The sequence below is a fragment of the Vulpes lagopus genome, chromosome 8 (assembly GCF_018345385.1).
Source record: "Vulpes lagopus strain Blue_001 chromosome 8, ASM1834538v1, whole genome shotgun sequence".
Classification (NCBI taxonomy): domain Eukaryota; kingdom Metazoa; phylum Chordata; class Mammalia; order Carnivora; family Canidae; genus Vulpes; species Vulpes lagopus.
Genome location: NC_054831.1, coordinates 69,301,134 through 69,324,968, shown reverse-complemented (window position 1 = coordinate 69,324,968; position 23,835 = coordinate 69,301,134). Strand labels below are relative to the sequence as shown.

Here is a 23,835-nt window from a genome sequence, read left to right as displayed (position 1 = left end):
CGCCCATCTCCGTAAAGGGCCGGAGCGTGCCCCGCGGGGCCTGGGGGAGCAGCCGGAGGGTCAGGCGGGGCTCCGGGCGGAGGGGGCTCCCCGGGAGCGCGACTCCAGCAGCGCAGGCCCCGGACCCCAGGGCGCCGGGGGACACAGCCGGGATCCTGCGCTGCCCCCGGGACAGGCGGAGGTGGGGAGGGCCCAGGACAGCAAGGACGCTCCAGCGCCCCGACCGGTGCAGATCAGCGCCCCCCGCCCCGGGAGCACCCAGGCCCTTGCGGACTGGGAGCCGCGGTGGTCACTGCGGGAGCGGACTCCAGGGCTGGGGAGACCTGGCCGAAGCCTGTGGGGTTGTCCCTCCTGGTGTCACCCTGTGCCTGGGAGAGGAGGGGCTGCCAGGGGACAGGGGCCTCGCCGGGTCAACAGCTCCCCCTGAGCCCTACACCCGGCAGGGGGTGGGGCAGCTCCCCAGGTGAACACACCTGAGAGTCAGCACAGCAGCCCCTCCCCCAGAAGACCCCAGAAGGTGGAAGGATAGGGCAAGAGCAAGTTCTTGACGGAGCAGCGCTGGAAAGCTCCAGGGGAAGTCAAGGGATTTATAGTATATAGAACCAGAGGGTACCCCTCCCCCTCTTTTTTCCTTTTTCCAGTATAACACGTTTTTGTATCAGACTATTAATTTCCATTTTTTTATCTCTTTTCCCACCTTAACTATAATATTTTACCTCCTCTTCATTTTTAAGTTTCTTCCTTTTAGACTTTCATATTTCTACAATTACAGGTCCTAGATACATTTTCCACTTCTGGATTCCCTTCAACGTACTCAACTTAATTTTGGGAGATATACGAGATACATTTTGTGTGTGTGTGTGTGTGTGTGTGTGTGTGTGTTTTGTTTTCTCTGCCTCATTTTGTTCTACAATGGCACAAGCTAATACCTTCTAAAATATGACCAGCATCACCCAGAACTAAGTGGTATACCATGCTGATTCATTCTGTGAAATTATATTCTCTCTTCATTCCCATTCTGCTCCTTTTATCTCACTTATGCTTTGGTGGTCAATGTGGGGCTCTCTACAAGTATTTCTGATTTATATAAATTTGGGACAAGCATCTTCTAACATACAGAACTTCATATACTCAGAACCAAGAGGATCACCCTCTAGGACCCCTCAGGTAGACTACATTCTCCCTCCACTACAACGTCATCACCACCACCAACTCCCACTCCACCTCCCTTCTTTTTCTTCTCATTTTTTTCCTCTTTACTTTTGCTTTTTTCTCATTTTTTTCTCTTTTCTTCTTTAGGATTCTTGGCCTTTTATTTTTTACTACTTAGTTTGAAAATTGTTTTTCACTTTAGTGCTCCTTTTGTTTTATCTCGTTCTGATCTTTGTTTTCAATTTCTGGTCTCTGACCTTGGCAGAATCATCTTGAGTGAAATTTACTTAGGTTGTATTTACTCAGGTCGTTGGTATTCTTGACTCAGCCCCCTTATACAGCCACTCTGCACTGAGCAAAATGACTAGAAGGAAGAACTCACCACAAAGAAAGAATCAGAAACAGTACTCTCTGCCACAGAGTTACAGAATTTGGATTACAATTTGATGTCAGAAAGCCAATTCAGAAGCACAGTTATAAAGCTACTGGTGGCTCTGGAAAAAAGCATAAAGGGTTCAAGAGACTTCATGACTGCAGAATTTAGATCTCATCAGGCCAAAATTAAAAATCAATTAAATGAGATGCAATCCAAATTGAAGCTCCTAACAATGAGGGTTAATAAGGTGGAAGAAAGAGTGAGCAACATAGAAGACCAGTTGATGGCAAGGAAGGAAGCAGAGGATAAAAGAGAAAAACAATTAAAAGACCATGAGGAAAGGTTAAGGGAAATAAATGGTAGCTTCAGAAGGAAAAATCTACATATCATTGGGGTTCCAGAGAGCACTGAGAGGGACAGAGGACCAGAAAGCATATTTCAACAAATCATAGCTGAGAACTTCCCTCATGTGGGGAGGGAAACAGATATTCAGATCCAGGAGATAGAGAGGTCCCCCAAAATCAATAAAAACCATTCAACACCTAGACATTTAATAGTGAATCTTGCAAATTCCAAAGTTAAACAGAAAATCCTTAAAGCAGCGAGAGACAATAGACCCCTAATTTATATGGGTAAAAATAGTAGATTAACAACAGACTTCTCCACAGAAGAATATATCCAGAAAGGGCTGGCAGGGTATATTCAGTGTACTAAATGAGAAGACCATGCAGCCAAGAATACTCTATCCAGCAAAGCTCTCATTCAGAATAGGAGGAGAGATAAAGAGGTTCCAAGATAGGCAGAAACTAAAAGATTATGTGACCACCAAACCAGCTCTGCAAGAAATATTAAAGGGGAACCTGTAAAAGAAAGAGGAAGCCCAAAGAAATAATCCACAAAAACAAGGACTGAAAAGGTATTAGGATGACACTAAATTCACATATTTCAATAGTTACTCTGAACATGAATGGGCTTAATGATCCCATCAACACAGGGTTTCAGACTGGATGAAAAAGCAAGACTCATCTATTTGCTGTCTACAACAGACACATTTGAGACCTAAGAACACCTCCTACCTGAAAATAAAAGGTTGGAGAACCATTTACCATTCAAATGGTCCTCACAAGAAAGCTGGGGTAGCAATCCTCATATCAGATAAATTAAAGTTTATCCCAAAGACTATAGTAAGAGATGAAGAGGGACAATATATCACACTTTAAGGGTCCATCCAACAAGAGGACCTAACAATCATGAATATTTATGCCGCTAATGTAGGAGCAGTCAAATATATCAATTAATAACCAAAATAAAGACATACTTAGATAATACACTAATAGTAGGAGACTTCAAAATAGCACTTTCTACAAATGACAGATATTCTAAGCACAACATCACCAAAGAAACAATAGCTTTAAATGATACACTGGACAAGATAGATTTCAAGATAAATACAGAACTTTGCATCCAAACACAACTGAATACACATTCTTCTCAAGTGCACATGGAACTTTCTCCAAAATAGAACACATACTGGGTCACAAATCAGGTCTTAACCGATACCAAAAGATTGGGATTGTCCCCTGAATATTCTCAGACCACAATGCTTTGAAACTTGAACTCATTCACAAGAAGAAATTTGGAAGAAATTCAAACATGTAGAGGTTAAAGAGTATCCTGCTAAAAGATGAAAGGGTCAACCGGGAAATTAGAGAAGAACTAAAAAGATTCATGGAAACTAATGAAAATGAAGATACAACCATTCAAAATCTTTGGGATACAGCAAAAGCAGTCCTAAAAGAGGGAAATACATCGCAATACAAGCATCCCTCAAAAAAATTGGAAAAAACTCAAATACACAAGCTAACCTCGCACCTAAAGGAACTGGAGAAAGAACAGCAAATAAAACCCACACCAACCAGAAAAAGAAAGTTAATGAAGATTTGAGCAGAACTCAATGAAATAAAGACCAAAAGAACTGTAGAACAGATCAACAAAACCAGGAGTTGGTTCTTTGAAAGAATTAATAAGATACATGAATCATTAGTCAGCCTTATTAAAAAGAAAAAAGACTCAAATTAATCAAATCATGAGTGAAAAAGGAGAGATCACAACCAATACCAAGGAAATGCAAACGATTTTAAAAACGTACTATGAGCAGCTACATGCCAATAAATTAGGCAATCTAGAAGAAATGGATGCATTTCTGAAAAACCACAAATTACCAAAACTGGAACAGGAAGAAATAGAAAACCCGAACAAGCCAATAACCAGAGAGGAAATTGAAGCAGTCATCAAAAACCTCCCAAGACATAAAAGTCCAGGGCCAGATGGTTTCCCAGGGGGATTCTATCAAACGTTTAATGAAGAAACAATACGTATTCTACTAAAGCTGTTCCGAAAGATAGAAAGGGATGGAATGCTTCCAAACTCGTTCTATGAGGCCAGCATCACCTTAATTCCAAAACCAGACAAAGACCCCACCAAAAAGGAGAATTATAGACCAATATCCCTCATGAACATAGATGCAAAAATTCTCAACAAGATACTAGCCAATAGGATCCAACAGTACATTAATAAGATTTTTCACCATGACCAAGTGGGATTTATCCCCGGGATACAAGGTTGGTTCAACACTCGTAAAGCAATCAACGTGACAGATCATATCAACAAGAGAAAAAAACAAGAACCATATGATCCTCTCATTAGATGCAGAGAAAGCATTTGACAAAATACAGCATCCATTCCTGATCAAAACTCTTCAGAGTGTAGGGATAGAGGGAACATTCCTCAGCACCTTAAAAGCCACCTATGAAAAGCCCACAGCAAATACCATTCTCAATGGGGAAACACTGGGAGCCTTTCCCCTAAGACCAGGAAAACAACAGGGATGTCCACTCTCACCACTGCTATTCATCATAGTACTGGACGTCCTAGCCTCAGCAATCAGACAACAAAAAGAAATAAAAGGCATTCAAATTGGCAAAGAAGTTGTCAAACTTACCCTCTTCACAGATGACATGATACTGTACATAGAAAACCCACCCCAAGAAAATCCACCCCAAGACTGCTAGAACTCATACAGCAATTCAGCAGTGTGGCAGGATACAAAATCAGTGTCCAGAAGTCAGTGGCATTTCTATACACTAACAACGAGACTGAAGAAAGAGAAAATAAGAAGTCAATCCCATTTACAATTGCACCCAAAAGCATAAGATACCTAGGAATAAACCTAACTAAAGAGGTAAAGGATCTATACCCTAAAAACTACAGAACACTTCTGAAAGAAATTGAGGAAGACACAAAGGGATGGAAAAATATTCTGTGCTCATGGATTGGAAGAATTAATTTTGTGAAAATGTCTATGCTACCCAGGGCAATTTACACAATTCAATGCAATCCCTATCAAAATACCCTGAACTTTCTTCAGAGAGTTGGAACAAATAATCTTAAGATTTGTGTGGAATCAGAAAAGACCCCGAATAGCCAGGGGAATATTGAAAAAGACAACAAAAGCCAGGGGCATCACAATGCTGGATTTCAAGTTGTACTACAAAGGTGCGATCATCAAGACAGTGTGGTACTAGCACAAAAACAGACACATAGATCAATGGAACAGAATATAGAACTGAGAAATGGGCCTTCAATCTATGGTCAACTAATATTCAACAAAGCAGGAAAGACTATCCGCAGGAAAAAGGACAGTCTCTTCAGTAAATGGTGCTGGGAAAATTGGACAGCCACGTGCAGAAGAATGAAATTAGACCATTCTCTTACACCATACACAAAGATAAACTCAAAATGGATGAAAGATCTAAATGTGAGACAATTTTGATGGAAATCAATTTTGATGGAAATCAAAATCCTAGAAGAGAACACAGGCAACACCCTTTTTGAACTTGGCCACAGCAACTTCTTGCAAGATATACCTAGTAAGGCAAGGGAAACAAAAGCAAAAATGAACTATTAGGACTTAATCAAGATAAAAAGCTTCTGCGCAGCCAAAGAAACAGTCAACAAAACTAAAAGACAACCTACAGAATGGGGAAAGATATTTGCAAATGACATATCAGATAAAGGGCTAATATCCAAGATCTATAAAGAACTTATTAAACTCAATAGCAAAGAAACAAACAATCCAATCATGAAACGGGCAAAAGACATGAACAGAAATTTCACCAAAGAAGACACACACATGGCCAACAAGCACATGAGAAAAATGCTGCACATCACTGGCCATCAGGGAAATACAAATCAAAACCACAATGAGATACCACCTCACACCAGTGAGAATGGGGAAAATTAACAAGACAGGAAACAACAAATGTTGGAGAGGATGTGGAGAAAGGGGAACCCTCTTGCACTGTTGGTGAGAATATGAACTGGTGCAGCCACTCTGGAAAACTGTATGGAGGTTCCTCAAAGAGTTAAAAATAGAACTGCCCTACGACCCAACAATTGCACTGCTGAGGATTTACCCCAAAGATACAGATGCAGTGAAAAACCGAGACACCTGCACCCCAATGTTTCTAGCAGCAATGTCCATAATAGCCAAACTGTGGAAGGAGCCTTGGAGTCCATCGAAAGATAGTGGATAAAGAAGATGTGGTCTATGTATACAATGGACTATTACTCAGCCATTAGAAATGACAAATACCCACCATTTGCTTCGACATGGATGGAACTAGAGGGTATGGATGCTGAGTAAAGTAAGTCAATCAGAGAAGGACAAACATTATATGGTTTCGTTCATACAGGGAATATAAAAGATAATGAAAAGGATTATAGGGAAAAGGAGAGAAAATGAGAGGGAAATATCAGAGAGGGTGACAGAACATGATAGAGTCCTAACTCTGGGAAACGAACAAGGGGGGGTGGAAGGGTGGTGGGTGGGGGGTTCGGGTGACTAGGTGACGGGCCCTGAGGGGGGCACTTGATGGGATGGGCACTGGGTATTTATACTATATGCTGGCAAATCGAAGTTCAATTTAAAAATATACAAAAAAAAAGGAAAGAAAAGAAAAGAAAAGAAATCAATTACAAGAAAAGAACTGGAAAAAGCCAAACAACTGGAAGCTAAATATGTTACTAAAGAAACAACAGGTCAACAAAGTTATCAAAAAGGAAATCCAAAAATACCTTGACACATACAAAATGGAAACATTCAAAAATCTATGGAACATAACAAAAGCAGTTCTAAGAAGGAAGTTCACAGTAATACAGATGTACCTCAAGAAACAAGAAAAATTTTAAATAAACAATATAACCTTACACCTAAAGGAACTAGAAGAACAAACAACAAAGCCCAAAGTTAATGGAAGGAAGAAAATTATAAAGGCCAGAGTGGAAATAAAGGAAATAGGAAGCAAAAAAAAAAAGAAAAAAGAAAAGAAAAGATGAGTAAATCTAAGAGCTGGTTTTTGAAAAGATTTAAAAAATCTGTTAAACCTTTTCCCAGAGTCAAAAAAGAAAAAGAAAAAAGAAAAAAAGAGGGGCCCCAAATAAATAAAATCAGAAGTGAAAAAAAAGTTAAAACCAACACCACAGAAATACAAAGGATTATAAAAGTCTACTATGAACTGATACATGCCCACAAATTAATCAACATAGAAGAAATGGATAAATTCCTAGAACTATACAATATTCAAACACTTGATTAAAAAAATAGAAAATCTAAATAAACCAATAACTCATAACAAAATCATATTGGTAATCAAAAAAACTCCCAAAAACAAAAGTTTAGGAACAAAGAGCTTCTCAGGAAAATTCTACCAAACATTTATTTAAAGAAGAGTTAGTAGCTATCCATCTCAAACTATTCCCAAAAAAAGAGAGAGAGAGAGAGAGAAGAAATGGTTGCAAGTTCACTTTACAAAGCCAGTATTCCCGTAACCAAACCAAAGACACTACAGAAAAAGGAAATCAGTACCAATAACTGATGAACATAGATCCATAAAATTCCCAACAAAGTGTTACCAAAACAAATTCAAAATACAATAAATAAATTGTACACAATGATCAAGTGAGATTTATTCCAGCCATGCAAGGATGGCTCATTATTTGCAAATTAATTGATATACATTAACAAAGGATAAAAACCCTATCATCTCAACAGAGGAAGAAAAATCATTTACCAAAATTCAACACCCATTCATGATAAAAACTCAACAAAATGGAAATAAAGGCATAACAGAGGCCAAATATGACAAATCCACAAATAACATCATACTCAAAGGTGAAAATCTGAAAGCTTTTCTTCAAAGATCTGGAGCAAGACAAAGATGCCCACTCTCATCACTTTTATTTAACATAGTATTGGAAAGTCCTAGCTACAATAATCATGTAAGAAAAAACAAAGGGCATTCAAATTTGGTGAAGAAAAAGTAAAACTGTCACTACTTGCAGATAACACAACATAGAGAACTCTAAAGACTACACCAAAAAAACTATTAGAATAAATAGGTTTAGCAATGCTGCAGAATACAAAATTAATATACATATATCTGTTACATTTCTATACACTCATAATGATCAGAAACCGAAATTTTAAAAACAATCCCATTTATAATTCCATCAAACAGAATACATAGAAATAAATTTCACCAAGAAGCTGAAAGACCTGTACTCTAAAAACTATAAGGCATCAATGAATACAAATAAATGGAACAATAGACCCTGTTCATGCACTGGAAGAATATTGTTAAAATGTCCGTTCTACCCAAGGTAATCTACAGATTCAAATGCACTCCATATGAAAATAGAATAGCATTTTTATCAGAACTAAAACAAAGAATCCAAAAATTTGTGTGGCGCCACAAAAGGCTTCAAAGAGCCAAAGCAATCGTGAAAAGGAGAAACAAGGCTGGAGTCATCATTCTCCCAGATCTCACACTATATTACAAAGCTATAGTGATCAAAACAGAATGATCCTGGCATGAAAACAGACACAATGAGCAATGAAACAGAACAGAAAGCCAAGGAATAAACTTATGCTTCTATGGTCAAATAATTTACAATGAAGTAGACAAGAATATACAACGAGGAAGACAGTCTTTTCAATAACTGCTATTAGGAAAAACTGAACTACATGCAAAAAAATTAAACTGAACCACTTTTTTACCATATAAAAGATAGATTCAGGGATCCCTGGGTGGCGCAGAGGTTTAGCGCCTGCCTTTGGCCCAGGGCGCGATCCTGGAGACCCGGGATCGAATCCCACGTCGGGCTCCCGGTGCGTGGAGCCTGCTTCTCCCTCTGCCTGTGTCTCTGCCTCTCTCTCTCTATGTGTGACTATCATAAGTAATAATAAAAAAAAATTTTAAAAAAAGATAGATTCAAAATAGATTAAAGGCCTAAATATAAGACATGAAACCATAAAACTCCTAAAATAAAACACGGTCAACTTCTGGATCTGTCTTCCTAGGCAAAGGCAATGAAAGCAACAATAAGCTATTGGGACTACATCAAACTAAAAGGCTTTTGCAGAAAGAAGGAAGCCATCAACAAAACAACAAAACAAAAAGGTAAGCTACTGAATGGAAGAAGATATTTGCAAATGATATATTCAATAGAGGGTTAATATCCAAATTAGAGAACTCCTACAACTCAATACTAAAAACAATCTGTTTAAAAAATGGATAGAGGTCCACAATAGACCTTTCCCAAATAAGACATATGGATAGCAAACAGACATAGGAGAAGATGCTCAACATTACTGATCATTAGAGAAAAGCAAATGAAAACCATAATGAAGTATCACCTCACAACTGACAGAATGGCTAGTATCAAGAAGACAAAAAAACAGCAAGTCAAGGATGTGGAGGAAAGAGAACCCCCTTTCACTGTCCGTGGGAATGTAAACTGATGCAGCTGCTACAGTAAAGTGTACAGGAATTTCTCAAAAAATAAAAAATAGAAATATCATATGACCCAGCAATTCCAATTCCAGGTATTTACCCAAACAAAAACTAAAACACTAAGGTATATGCACCCCCATGTTTATTATAGCATTATGTGCAACAGCCAAGACTTGAAAGCAACCTAAGTATCCAACAGATAAATTTGCAATTGTATGGTAAAGAAGATGTGACCTAAATATATATAAGAGAATATTATTTACCCATAAAGAAAATGAATTTTAGGGGTGTCTGTGTGGCTCAGTTGATTAAGTATCTGCCTTCAGCTCAGGTCATGATCCTGGGGTCCTGGGATCAAACCCCACGTCAGGTTCCCTGCTTAGCAGGAGAGTTGGCTTCTCCTCTCTCTGCCCCTTCCTCAACTCATGCTTGCTCGCTCTCTCAACTAAATAAATTTTTTTTAAAAAATGAAATTGTAAAAAAAAAAAAAAAAAGAATGAAATTGTGCCATTTACATCAACATGGATGAGCCTAGAGGATATTATGCTAAGGGGGGGTATCAGTCAGACAGAGAAGGCTAAATACCATACAATTGCAAATATGAAATCTAAGAAACAAATGAACCAACAGAACAGAAACAAACTTGTTACGAATACAGAGAACAAATTGGTGGTTGCCTGATGGGCATTATTGACCTTCAATAATGGTCCCTCGCAGGACCTTCAGTGGCGCTATGTTGGGACAGAGCATCCGGAGGTTCACGACCTCTGTGGTCCGTAGGAGCCACTATGAGGAGGGCCCTGGGAAGAATTTGCCATTTTCAGTGGAAAACAAGTGGAGGCTACTACTTATGATGACTTTGTATTTTGGATCTGGATTTGCTGCACCTTTTTTTATAGTAAGACACCAACTGCTTAAGAAATAAGGATGTTTTAATTGATCCACTAAACAGATGTGAAAAGGAACATTTTAAGAGGTGCAGTCTCTGAAAAATGGATCAAACTCTTGAATTCAACATACTTATCATGTTTGTAAATAAACTTATGGCATGAATCTTAAAAAAAAGGGAAGTAAGGGTGTAAACTTTCGGTTATAAAATAAATAAGTCACAAGGATGTAAAGTACAGCATAGACAATATAGTCAGTAAGATTGTAACAGTTTTGTATGGTAACAGAAGGTAACTAGACTTACCATGATCATTTTGAAATACACATAGATGTTGAATCACTATGTTGTACACTTGAAACTAATATTGTATATCTATATACTTCAATTAAAATTAAATTAAAATGAAGAGCTCTAAAAAGAAGAAATTCAAAGGCACATAAGAACAAATAAAACAGGTAACAGCTTATAAGAAATAGAAAGTAAAGTGGAAATTTCCAAAAACAAAGAGATAAAGAGGATCTGAGAGAAAATAATAAACACTAAAAATAGGCAAGATCAACACACATGAAAAAAGCCTAAAGAAAACACAAAAGGAAAAGATAAATAAATATATATTAAAAGCCATGATTTGAAAAAAAAAAATATCCCTGAAATAAAAAGATTAAAACTTCCAAAGTGCAAATATAAAGAACACACCATATACCTGGGAAATAACCCACAAAGACCCATAATAGGGTATAAATAAAATTACTGGACTAACAAGAGAAATAAAAATTCTTTTCAGCATCTTGGAAAAAGGAGCTATTATTTACATAGGAAATAAAATGAGGTTATCATCAGACTTTTGGACAGTAATAGTTTATGCTAGAAGAAAACAGAATGCATTTGAAATACTTCAGGAAAGGAGCTCCTGAAGTGGCTCAGTCAGTGGAGGAGTGAGCCTTTGGCTCAATGAGGTCATGATCCCAGAGTCATGGGATCAAGCCCGCAGTCAGGCTCCCTGCTTCTCCCTCTGCTCCTCCCCACTGCTTGTGTGTTTGCTCTCTCTCTTGCTCTCTCTCTCTCAACTACATAAAATCTTAACAAACAAAAACAAAACAAAAACACACACACAAAAAAAAAACCTCCAGTAAAGAAACTGTGAGTCTTAATATCCAATTTAACTTACCTTTAAATAAATAAGAAGGATACAAACATTTATCTATCATGAACAGGCAAAATGCCCTGGAAATATTCATTTTTTGGCCCTTCCTATAAAATCTATGAGGGGATGAGGCTCAGACAATCAAAATAGCAAAAGAGACTGGCCTGAGCAGTGGTGTAAATGTATACAAGTGTAAATACCTAGGTATCTGTATACCTAAGGGCAGATGACAGTTTAACAAAGAGTGTATAATAATGGATATATGCACTAAAAGTTTAGATATGCCCATGAATTTAAAAATAGGAAGCCATATTATAAGAATTATGACAGAGTTGTATCTGGTTGTATCTGTATCCAGTCCAGCACATAAAGAACTTGGAAGTCATCACTTCCATCTTCACAACAAGAAAAACATTGATTAAACAGAAAATAAGCGACCCTTCTTCAATACATTAGAGAACTGAGGTCAGAGGGAAAACCACCATATGGAAAACTGCAGAGACAGGTGGTCAAGAATCACAGCTTCCCAGCAGCAGAAACAGCCACTAGAGACAGCAACTGGTAGGAACACTTACAAGGTACTTGACTAATTTTAACAGTTTGTTTATAATTACAGCAATGTATTGGTTGATTATTGCTTATGGATATATAAAATGAATGACAGCAATATACTAAGTGACAAAAGAGGAATGAGGATACTATTCACTAATTTAAAAAGATATATGCACCCCTATGTTTACTGCAGCATTATTTACAATAGTCAAGATATGGAAGCAGTCCAAGTGCCCATCAATAGACAAATGGATGTAGAAGACATGGTGTACATACACACACACACACACACACACACACACACACACACATATATATATACACCTACACCCATGAATCATTACACAGCCATAAAAAAGGATGATGCTATGTCATTTGAGAAAACATGAAGGAACCTAAAGTGTATTGTGCATGCATCCAACAACAGAGCATCAAAATGCATAATGTAAAAGCTAACAGAGCTGCAAGGAGAAACAGGCGAATCAACTATGGTACTTGGACAAATCAGTAACTGACAGGTCCAACAGGCAGAAACACTAAGCAACATCGATCAACCCTCCCTGACATTTGTAGAATACTTCATCAGCAGAATACATCAAGAGAATACACATTCTTCTTAGGCTCACACGGAACATGTACCATGACAGACCCCTTTCTGGAGCATACAACACACCTTAACAAAAAAAGGAGAGAGGCACCTCATTGGCTCAGTCAGGTAAGCAGCTGGCTCTTACCTTTGGCTCAGGACACTCAGGGTCCTGGGATCAAGCCCTGTGTTGGGCTCTGCACTCAGCAGGGAGTCTGCTTGAGGATTCTCAGATTCTCTCTCCCTCTGTCCCCTTCCCCCACTCAAGCTCACGTGCTCTAAAATAATAAATCTTTCTTAAAAATTTTAAGTAACAAGAAATCACGGGCATCTGGGTTAGTCAGATAAGGGTCTGGTTCTTGGTTCAAATTGGGTCTCGAGCTCTGGGTTATAAGTTCAAGCCCCAAGTTGGGCTCCATGCTGGACCTGAACCCTACTTAATAAAATAAAATTAAAAAATAAAACAAAGGGCAGCCTGGGTGGCTCAGCAGTTTAGCGCTGTCTCCAGCCTAGGGCCTGATCCTGGAGACCCGGGATTGAGTCCCACGTCGGGCTCCCTGCATGGAGCCTGCTTCTCCCTCTGCCTGTGACTCTGCCTCTTTCTCTCTGTGTCTCTCATGAATAAATAAATAAAAATCTTTATAAATAAATAAAAAATAAATATATAAAATAAGAAAGGAAAAACAAAAAACAATCAACCCTCCACACACACATCAAAAAAACACAAAAACAGAAATCATATGATGTATGCTCTTGGACCACAATGAAGTTGAACTAAAAAAATGGTAATAGAAAAATACCCAGAAAAATCCTAAAATATGTGGAGATTAACAACATACTTCTAAATAACACATGGGTCAAAGAAGAAATCTCAGGGGAAATTTAAAGTATTTTGAACAAATGAAAATGAACTACTACTTAGTAAAACATGTGGAATCCACCAAAAGCAGCACTTACTGGGAAGCTTATGGCATTGATGCATATATCAGAAAAGAATGAACATCTAAAACAAGTAATCTAAGCTTCCATTTTAGGAAACTAGAAAAAGGAGCACAAATTAAATCCAAAGCAAACAGAAGAAAAGAGATAAAAAATAAATAAATAAATACTAGAGCAGGAACCAAGAAACTGAAAACACATCAATAGATAAAATCACTGGGACCAAGAGTTGAAAGATCAATACTGTTGATAAACCTCCAGCCAAGTTAGCCAGGAAAAAAAGAAAAAAGACACAGAAGCACAAATTACTAATATCAGAAATTAAAGGAAGGTCATCACTACTGATCCCATTAATGTTAAAAGGAATAATAAAGGACTATGAAGAACTCTATATCCCCAATCTACAGATGCAATGTAATCCCAATTAAAATCACCGCAAGTTTATTCTGTGGATATAAATCAACTGAAGTTTGTACAGAAAGGCAAAAGACCCAGAATAGCCAATAAAATACTGGAGAAGAAAAACAAGCTCAGAAAATTGACACTCCCCAACTTCAAAATGTATTATAAAGTCACTGCAATAAAGACAGTGTGGTATTGGTGAAAGAACAGATGGATCAATGGAGCAGAAGAGTGCCCAGAAACAGATCCACACAAATACAGTCAACCAACCTTTCACAAAAGAGTAAAGGCAATTCAGTGGGAAAAAGTATCCTTTTTCCACCTGTGCTTGAAGAACTAGACATTCATATGCAAAAATCAAAAGGAATCTAGCCGCAGAACTTAAACCTTCACAAAAGTTAACTCGAAATGTATCACAGATCTAAATGTAAAGTGCAAAACCTTAAGATTTCTAGAATACAACATAGGAGAAAATCAAGGTGGCCCTAGATTTGGAAATGGCTTTTTAGATACAATGCTAAACTCACTATCCAAAAACAAAAAGGTAGCTAGACTTCACTGAAATTTAGAATTTCTCCTTTGTGAAACATAATGGTAAGAAAATGAAAAGAAAAGCCACAGACTGGGACCAAAGTCTCACAAAATAAATATCTAAGACTCTTATCTAATATACACAAATGACTTTTAAAATTCAACAACAATCCAATTTTAAAAAGGGCCAAAGAACTTAACAGACACCTCATTGAAGAAGATATACAAATGGCAAATAAGCATACTGTCTACAACAGATGCCATTACGGTATCAGAAATTAAAACTACACACTTATTAGAATGGTTAAAATCCACATCACTGACATCACCAAATTCTGGCAAGGAGAAACAGAAAAAAACTCTCACACATCACTTGAGGGAACACAAACTGGTATAGCCACCTCGGAAAACACCTTGTCACAGTTTCTTATTAAACTAAATATACTCTTTCTTTCCCATATGATGGAACAACTTCCTTGGTATTTACCCAAACAACTTAAAAAACTATAAACACATGAAAATCTGTACATGGATGTTTAGAGCAGCTTTATTCATTACTGCCCAGACTTGGAACAATCAAGATGCCCCTCAGTGGGTGAACAGATAAGCAAACTGTGGCACATGTAGACAATGGAGCATTATCCAATAATACAAAGAGATGTAAAAAAACAAATGAATAAAAACCAAAAAGCAGATCAGTCCCATAAATACAGAGAATAAACTGACAGTTGCCAGAGGGCAGGGGAGTGGGAGATACAGCCTCTCAGTTATGGAATAAAGTCACAGGGATAAAAGATACAGTACAGGGGGTGGGCACCGGCGGGGGGGGGGGGGCGGGGGGGACTCAGTCGCTTGAACATCCGACTCTTGATTTTGGCTCAGGTCATGATCTAAGGTCATGAGATCGAGCCCCACATCGGGCTCTGTGCTGATTGTGCAGCCTGCTTAAGATTGTGTGTGTGTGTGTGTGTGTGTGTGTCTCTATCTATCTCCCTTTGCCCCTCCCCCACCCCATTCCCACTCTCGAAAGAAAGAAAGAAAGAAGCTTTTAAGTTTATTGCTTACATGAACAGAGAAAGGTAAACATTAATAAAATTAATTAATAAAGTAAACATTAATAAAATTAATTAATAAAAGTACAGCACAGGGAATATAGTCCATGATACCCTAAGAGTGGTGTATGGTGACAGACGGTAGCTATGCTTGTGGTGAGCACGCGTAAGGAACACAGAAGTTGCATCACCATGGTGTACACCTGAAACTAACATAACATTGTATGTCAACTATATTCAATTTTTTTTAGATAATAAAAAGATATGAGCCATCAAGCCAAGAAAAGACACAGAGGAACCTTAAATGTACATCGTTGAGGGAAATAAGGCTTTCTGTAAAGGTTACATACTTTCTGATTTCAACTGTATAACATTCTGGAAAAAAAAACAAAAACACGGAGACATAAAATTTCAGTGGTTGCCTAGAGTTTGCAGGGAGGTAATGAGGGAGAGAGAGAAATAAGTAGAGCACAGGGGATATTTAGGGCAGTGAAACCATCGTGTATGACATGATACATTTGTTAAAACCCATAGAATGTTATAACACGGAGAAAACTATGGACTACAGTTAATATAAATATGGACACTGGTCCATCAATTTTAATAAAGCACCACATTTATGCTAGATGTTAATGATAGGGGAGACTGCCTTAAGAAATAGTCTAATAGAAACAAAAACGGAAAGGGACAAGCATATACACAAAACAACGGTTTTCAGCAGTATCTGTGGTAATCTTAGGATTGACAACTGTGTCAATCAGAAACCCTAAGATATTCTAGTTCCATCATTTTCTGTATTCCTGAGAACCAGGATCTCAGCATGGAAGAAAGGCAACAGACATGTAATGTGGAAGAAGGAGAAGCCTTGCGTTCCTATATTTGAACTGGAACTCATTAGATATTTTATCTTTAAAAACATGGTTTTCTTAGCCCTGTCCATTTAAAAAGTCCTAAAAACCACAAACAGCACAGCAGTAAGGAGTACCACTGGAGCCCAGATTGGGACCTAAAATATTTCCCACTTAAGACAGATAAACAAAAACAGTGTTTCTTAGAGGACGAGCTGATTTATGTCTGGGGTAGGAATTTACAGACACATGGGAACTGCCTGGTCCTGCTGATGGCAAGGAAGATGTCAGCGACAATCTCTCAAATGGAAAGACCACATCAAGTGGATGGGAGAGCCAGCTAGAAGAGGCTCCATAGGCCAGAAATGAACAGTAGGAGATTGAATGACAATGACAGCACAGCTATGTGCGCAAGGAGCAAACACAAGGTTTTAAAAAGCAAAATTTTGGGATCCCTGGGTGGCGCAGCAGTTTGGCGCCTGCCTTTGGCCCAGGGCGCGATCCTGGAGACCCGGGATCGAATCCCACATCAGGCTCCCGGTGCATGAAGCCTGCTTCTCCCTCTGCCTGTGTCTCTGCCTCTCTCTCTTTCTCTCTGTATGACTATCATAAATAAATAAAAAATTTAAAAAATAAAAATAAAAAAATAAAAAGCAAAATTTCTGATACCTGTTTCCACACTCCGAGCTTCTTACTTAATGAATCTGGGGTGTGGCCCAAGCATTAGAAAGTTTAGAAGTTCCCTAGGTGGGTCTAATCTGCAGCCAAGTTTGCAAGGTAGTAGGATAGAAGGTATTGCTCAACAAACAAGCTACTTCTCAGAGACGGGGTTTGAGGTGCGAGCAAGCCTTCTGGGAAGGACCAAGCGCCTGGCCAGGATGGTCTGTGAGAGCTCATTACACATTAACATTATCCCTTTGCCTGTCACAGAAGTTTCAAGTATCTTGCCTATTTTGGTGATTCTTGCCTTCCGTTTTTAAAAGTACGTTAAGAGCATGTTCCAGACCCAACAATTCTACTCCTGGGTCTGTAACCAACAGAAATGATCACGTATGTTCCCCCAAAGACACAAGTTCGGAGGTTCAGCGCAGCACTATTCACAGCCGCCCTTGTCTGGAAATGACCCAAATGTCCATCAACAGCAGAGTAAAGGAAGGAACTGAGGCAGGACTCATGCACTAGGATCGAAAGCCAACTTTACAGCATGAATGAATCTCACATGATGAGAATTAGACACTCAAGAGTGTGCACACATAATCCTCTTTCATTTAATGATGTAAAAAAACAGGCAAAACTATGCTTTCAGAATCAGGACGGCACTCATCCTTGAGGGGATAATGGCTGGGAGGTGCAAGGCTTCCCGGGCTGTTGATCATGTTGTTTCTCGGTTTAAAAATGTGCCACGCTATACTGTGACATACGCACTTATCCAAATGAATGCTTCAATAAAGTGTTTTTGAAAAGGATTTTTTTTTAAATGTCTAAGTGTTTGAAGAAAAAGGTTCCTATTTCCTCGGCCCAATCAGCATGAGCATGGACATGTCAGCATTCCCAAATGCATTCCTATGTCAATATAGAATTATTAGCCCACAGACAGCAGGTACCATGGCTTCTAGAACAGGACTGGACTGTCAGTAGTCACTCAGTGTACTCTTGCTGAATTAGCTGTTTCATCTTTGTACATGTGCCCATCAAAAATGTTAGAGACATGGGGCAAGACAGCGCAAGCTAAGAACAGAGTTCCCAAAGTCTGACTGCCTCAGTTCAAATCCTGGCTCTGTTTCTTATTAGTTGTGTGACTGGAAGCCAGTTAACTTAAGTTCAGCTATAAACTGTACAATGAGGATGATGACAACAATCATAACAAAACCGTGGGATCCATGCTTGGTGGTAAATCTGCTTGAGATTACCTCTCCCCTTCTCCTGCTGCCCCTCCCCTGCTTGCACATGCTGTCTCCCTCAAAAATAAAATAATCTTTAAAAAAAATAAATAATCCACAAGGAAAGCTTAGTACAATAACCTGGCACACAATAAGGAATGTGTTTGTGCATCTGTGTGTGTATTAATATGCTACGTACATACAGCATATTTTAATTATATTATTATTTTTAATGCTTCTAATAAAAAATGACCAATTGGAAGGATACAAACATATAACAGGTTAAATAGGTATCTTCTTCATAACCTGAGGGCCTAAATATTTACAGCTCTGAAAAAAAATCAATTTACATATGAACATTTGCAAAACAATCCTTCGTGTACTGTGGTTGCAAAGCATATTACCATCCTCTGGTCTGCGAGGCCAAGACCCCTTCCCAATTACCTGGTGTGATGTTTGTCTTTCATCTGACTCCGTTTAGCTATAAAATTTAAACTATTCTGACTTCAGAGAAATAATTAACAAATAGGAAGAGACATATAGTAAACGTAAAGGTTCTTTCTGAAGTACAGATAGATCATAACTAAAGTTAACATTTCACATAATTCAGGTTTATTCTATTATGAGAACCAATGTTTCCCCCAACACAATCTCTCCCGTACCATACTTCAAAGTATTTTAAGCTAATGCTCTGTTTGAGGACAGAAAAAATGAACTTGTACACAGTATAAAAAGATCTTACATCTTATCATTAAATTCAGTTATGATTAATGATTTTTCAGAAAACCATAAAGAAAGGGGGAGGGTCACACTAACCAGGTAAAACAGTAAGCTGCTTCTAGTGCTTTCTTCAACCATTAAGAAGTTCTGCAACAGTATGATAAACCTGTTTCCAAGCTGGCAGGGCTGGCTGAATGACACGATTATTTGCTTGGCACAGGGTTTGTAAAGAACCCTCAAACTGAAGGCCTTGAGGTCAGGCCCGTGGACCCAGGCAGCCCCGAAAGAAAACCACCACTCACCACTCTTTACCAGGGGAGCCAGCCCCTTGCTGCACCGTAGGAGTACAAACCGACGTGGCACCCGGTTACAGAAAAGAAGCCTCAAACAGACTTCAATGTGAACCCCTGAACTAGCTCCTGAGCTAACTGTGGGGCCCTGGGGCTCTAAGGAACTTTCTGCTTTCCCATCTGTAAAACACGGACAGTGATCGGCTACATCAGACAGTCATATTACAAAAGCACAAGCACCCGTGGGGCAGACACGCACTCGCCCGTGTATCCTTCAGAACCTCTCAGGCAGGTGTTAAGAGCTGAACTGCCGGCCCCTATAATCTGTATGCAGAAGCCCTAACCCCCCCTGCCCCCCCCCCCCGCTTCTCAGAATGTGACTGTGTGCGGGGACAAGACTTCTAAGGGGGGGGGGAGTTAAAATGAGGCCCTTAGAGTGGACTGTGGTCCAAGCAACTGGCGTCCCTCTGAGAAGAGGGGAGTGGAGCCGTGGGGAAGGCCCACGGGCTGCGAGGACACACGAGGGTGGGCGGCTGCAGGCCGGGGAGGGGGCCGGGGGTCCAGGCCTGCCCCAGCTGGGAGAAGTAAACCCTAGGCCACCTTCCCACCCCCGCTGTGGTATTTTGTAGGAAGCCCCCAGCCCACTAATAAGGCAGAGAGTGCTTTAACCCTTGCGTGTCTTCCTGGCCTCCCCAATACCTCACACCCAAAATACAGGCCAACGTTAAAGATACTCTGAACCAGACAGAACCTAACAAAGGTGAGGTTTCTTTTCTTTTCTTTTTTCTTTTCTTTTCTTTTCTTTTCTTTTCTTTTCTTTTCTTTTCTTTTCTTTTCTTCTTTCTTAAGATTTTCTTTATTCATGAGAGACAGAGAGAGAGAGTCCAGGCAGAGGGAGAAGCAGCTCCCTGCGGGGAGCCCAATGCAAGACTCAATCCAGGGACCTGCGATCAGACCCTGAGCCAAAGGCAGATGCTCAGCCTCTGAGCCATCCAGGCGCCCCTAAAGGTGAGGTGTCTTTGTGAGCTTCATGCACGAAGTGTCATAAAACGGGGTATCTGCACCCAAAGGAGGAGCCTGAGGAGAAAGGAAGCAAAACTGCCAGGCAGCCGCAGAGGGGAGAGTGGGGCAGGATGGGGTGCGCAGGCTCCCGAGGAAGCTCCAAGCAAACCACACGGGCTCAACACCGACCCCTGCCAGCCAGGCACCTGACCTACACAGACTGCTCCTCGCAAACACCTTTATGTTCTTTTGCTTTTAAAAAATTAAAAAATAAACCAACCCGTGCAAACCTGCTATTCAAGGAAGCGAAGGTGATGCAAAGAAATCATCCCTAGCTTTTTCTTGGTAATAGATTTCATATATCTAGTTCAAATTTCTTTGAACCAGCTTTATGTAAATTTACGGAAAGAGGCGGCAGGATTATTATCCATAATATCCATACCAATTCTAGCGCTGATTACCACAATTAAGAGCTGGGTAAATGGCAAAGCAGTGGGTGTTACAGTTTCTGATGATAAAAATCTAACGACTTCAGATTCATTAGACAGCTTATAGGTTTTCTTAACATAGCAAATACTAATTTATCAATGGACAATCTAAAGATTCAGTATGTAGGAAACTCCCAAAGAGACTTGGCTTGGACAGCACCCATCCTGAAAACAAATGATAATAATTACAACAAATAGCTTTTGGAGGATATACGGTATTTTACTTAATAATTGAAAAATGGCCAACATTTTTTTTAAGATTTTATTTATTTATTCATAAGAGACATAGAGAGAGAGAGAGAGAGAGAGAGAGGGAGGGAGGGAGAGAGAGGCAGAGATACAGGCAGAGGGAGAAGCAGGCTCCATGCAAGGAGCCCCATGTGGGACTCAATCCCGGGACTCTAGGATCATGCCCTGGGCCAAAGGCAGGTGCTAAACCATTGAACCACCCAAGGATCCCCTGGCCAACATTTTTTAATGGCTGTCCTTCTCAACAGCCACAAGCATACAACTAAAATCCTATGAAATGTCCCAGCCACCTCCCGCATTGTCCAGGGCTCAGAATTTGCCATGTGAGGCCCCTGTTCTTCCTCCTGGCCCTGTCACGTCAGACATGCCCTTCTAACTTCCCAGGGATCCTCAATGAGGTGAGGAATGAAGAGCTGGGTACCCAGACATAATGAAATAGAGAGAGAGCAGGCAAAAGCCACTGGAGAAGCAGCATTACCAAGAATTCTAAAAATTAAAGAGATCCTGTTTTGCATTTTTTTACACAGATAAAACAGATTTTTATTTTTATTTAAAGATTTTATTTATTTATTCATGAGAGACACAGAGAGAGAGAGAGGCAGAGACATAGGCAGAGGGAGAAGCAGGCTCCCTGCAGGAAGCCTAATGCAGGACTTGATCCCAGGACCCTGGGATCACACCCTAAGCTAAAAGCAGATGTGCAACCGCTGAGCCACCCAGGCATCCTGATAAAACAGATTTTTAAAACACAAGTAATAGTGTATATTAAGACTAATAATATGTGCCATGGTACTGAAAGTTTGCGTCCCCCTAAAATTCATATATTGAAGCCTACCACCCATCTGGGATGGTATGAGGTAGGGCCCTTGGGGGTGACTAGGTCATAAGGGAATGGGACAGGGAATGGGATTAGCGTCCCATAAAAGACACCTGAGCAGGGTCCCTTACCGCTTTCACCCCGTGAGGACACTGAAGACACGGTGGTTCATGAGCAAGGAAGCAAATCCTCACCAAATACTGAATCTGCCTGTGCTTGGATCTTGGACTTCTAGCCTCCAGAACAATAAGGAATACATTTCTGTTGCTTATCAGCCACCCAGTCTATGGTTGTTACAGCAGCCCAAGCGGACTGAGACATGCCAGATGCCATACTAGCTGCCTGACAGATAAATTTATCATTGCCAGTTTATAGATGAGAACCAGAAGGCACTGAAAAGTTAAGTGACCAGCCCAAGGTTACATACCTAGTTAAAAAAAAAAAAAAGGCTGCTTACAAAAAAAGAGGCCATGGCTGAGATGTCCTATCATGGCTGAAATGTAAAATGACTAAAAAACAATAAAAGCTCATTTAGTAGTTCGGTCACACCAAAGGGGGCACAGCAATTCTTAATTTTATTTCCTATCTAGATGAGACATTTTCAGTGTTTATACGGTCCTAAAATCAAAACTAGAACGTGGAGCAGTTTGTATCATGTTCCTGCTGATTGTCATGGGCCTTCCCTCTGCGGAGGGTGGGGTGCATCCGTGAAGTGGGGTCGGGGGAGTCCTCTCCACTATGCCTCCCACCCCCACCCTAGCTCCCCACAACTCCTAAGTGCAAGCAATCCTCCTTCAGTGAACATTCTCCAAGCACTGTACCAAGCACAGAGGGAACAGAGGCGCGCACACCACTCCCGAAAAGATACTTAAACCAGGCTGCATGGGATGGTGGGTTACAGTTAGCACTGGGGGAGCTTCTCAGAGGAGGGGACACAAGAACGGAGCCCTGGCTGAGTAAGCCATTCCATCCTTCAACAGCCACTAATTCACAAGGGGTGGAGGAGGCTGTCTGGGGAGGAAAGGAGAAAGCACTTCCTGGACCAAGGTAATACTACAGGTTCAAAAGCACAAAAGCAGGCATATCCGTGCAACTTAGGAAAATAAAAAAGGAAAGGTCTTACTAAAGATCAGCACCAACATGACAGGGTCTTGCAGCTCCTTTATCTTTCCTCAAAGACAGTCTATCTTGATAAAAATTCCTATATATATATATATATATATATATATATTCCTAACAGGATGACGACTTGCAGGTTGAACAGGCCTTTTGAAACAGCCCTTCCAGAAAACCCGTGATTACATCTGTTGATTATTTTGCCCGGTCCTTTAGAAGGACTGCTGCCTCAAAGGTAGTTTATTTTTCCTTTTTTTATAATTTATCTGAAAGATATTTTAGTCCAACCTGAAGGGGGAAAAAAAGACTGATAAAGGTTTGACTATCCAGAGAGCAATAAACTTGAAGAGATTAAAAAAAAAAAAAAAGTCACAAAAGACTTAAATAAAAGAAATGAAAAAAGTCTCCCTGGCTACTAATGGGATTCTCGGCTCCCACGGAAGCTGATTACAAGACCCTTCAGAAGCAGCTTTATCACCCAGGTGAGGACAGCTGCAGCGTGGCACAGTTCCGCCGTGAGATCGCTTCAATAAGGAGAACAAAATTGCTACCATCACTCTTGGAACCGTTAAGGAGAACGTGTGGGCAGATGTCATGCCGTGTCGGGGGAAAAAATAGGAAAGAAAATAAAGTGAGGGGTTAATGTCAAAGCTACAGCAATCTACACCTTTAGGAATCCTAGGCCAAAGGGCCAAACGCGCCAGGATCCATTAAGCCACCGCAGAAAACACCAACACAGGACACGAGTGCCTGACCCGGTCTCATTACCATGTTCTCCTTGGTCCAGACCATCAACTGTCGGAACTGGTTACATCTGAGGCTTCCTGGGCGGGCTGTGTCTGGATGTTCCTAGTAAAGTTAATGCTCACGACATGCCCACCCAGTAGCAGGCACAGTGCTGGGCACTTGACATGCCCTTAGCGCTAACCCAGTCCTGCGGAGTGGGTAC

General features: G+C 40.1%; 1 protein-coding gene across 3 annotated transcripts in view; it reads right to left on the bottom strand.

Annotated features, from left to right (window-relative positions):
* The window catches only part of RSU1 (Ras suppressor protein 1), a 196,920-nt gene that overhangs the window by 169,741 nt on the left and 3,344 nt on the right, over positions 1 to 23,835 (bottom strand). Inside the window, exon 2 of one of the 3 annotated variants that reach the window (XM_041766322.1) lies at positions 10,077 to 10,181. The exons of the other annotated variants lie outside the window; for them this stretch is intronic. Within the exon in view, the coding sequence (XP_041622256.1) occupies positions 10,077 to 10,131 (55 nt within the window). The 5' untranslated portion in view covers positions 10,132 to 10,181. The remainder of the gene's footprint in view (positions 1 to 10,076; positions 10,182 to 23,835) is intronic. 3 annotated transcript variants of the gene reach the window in all.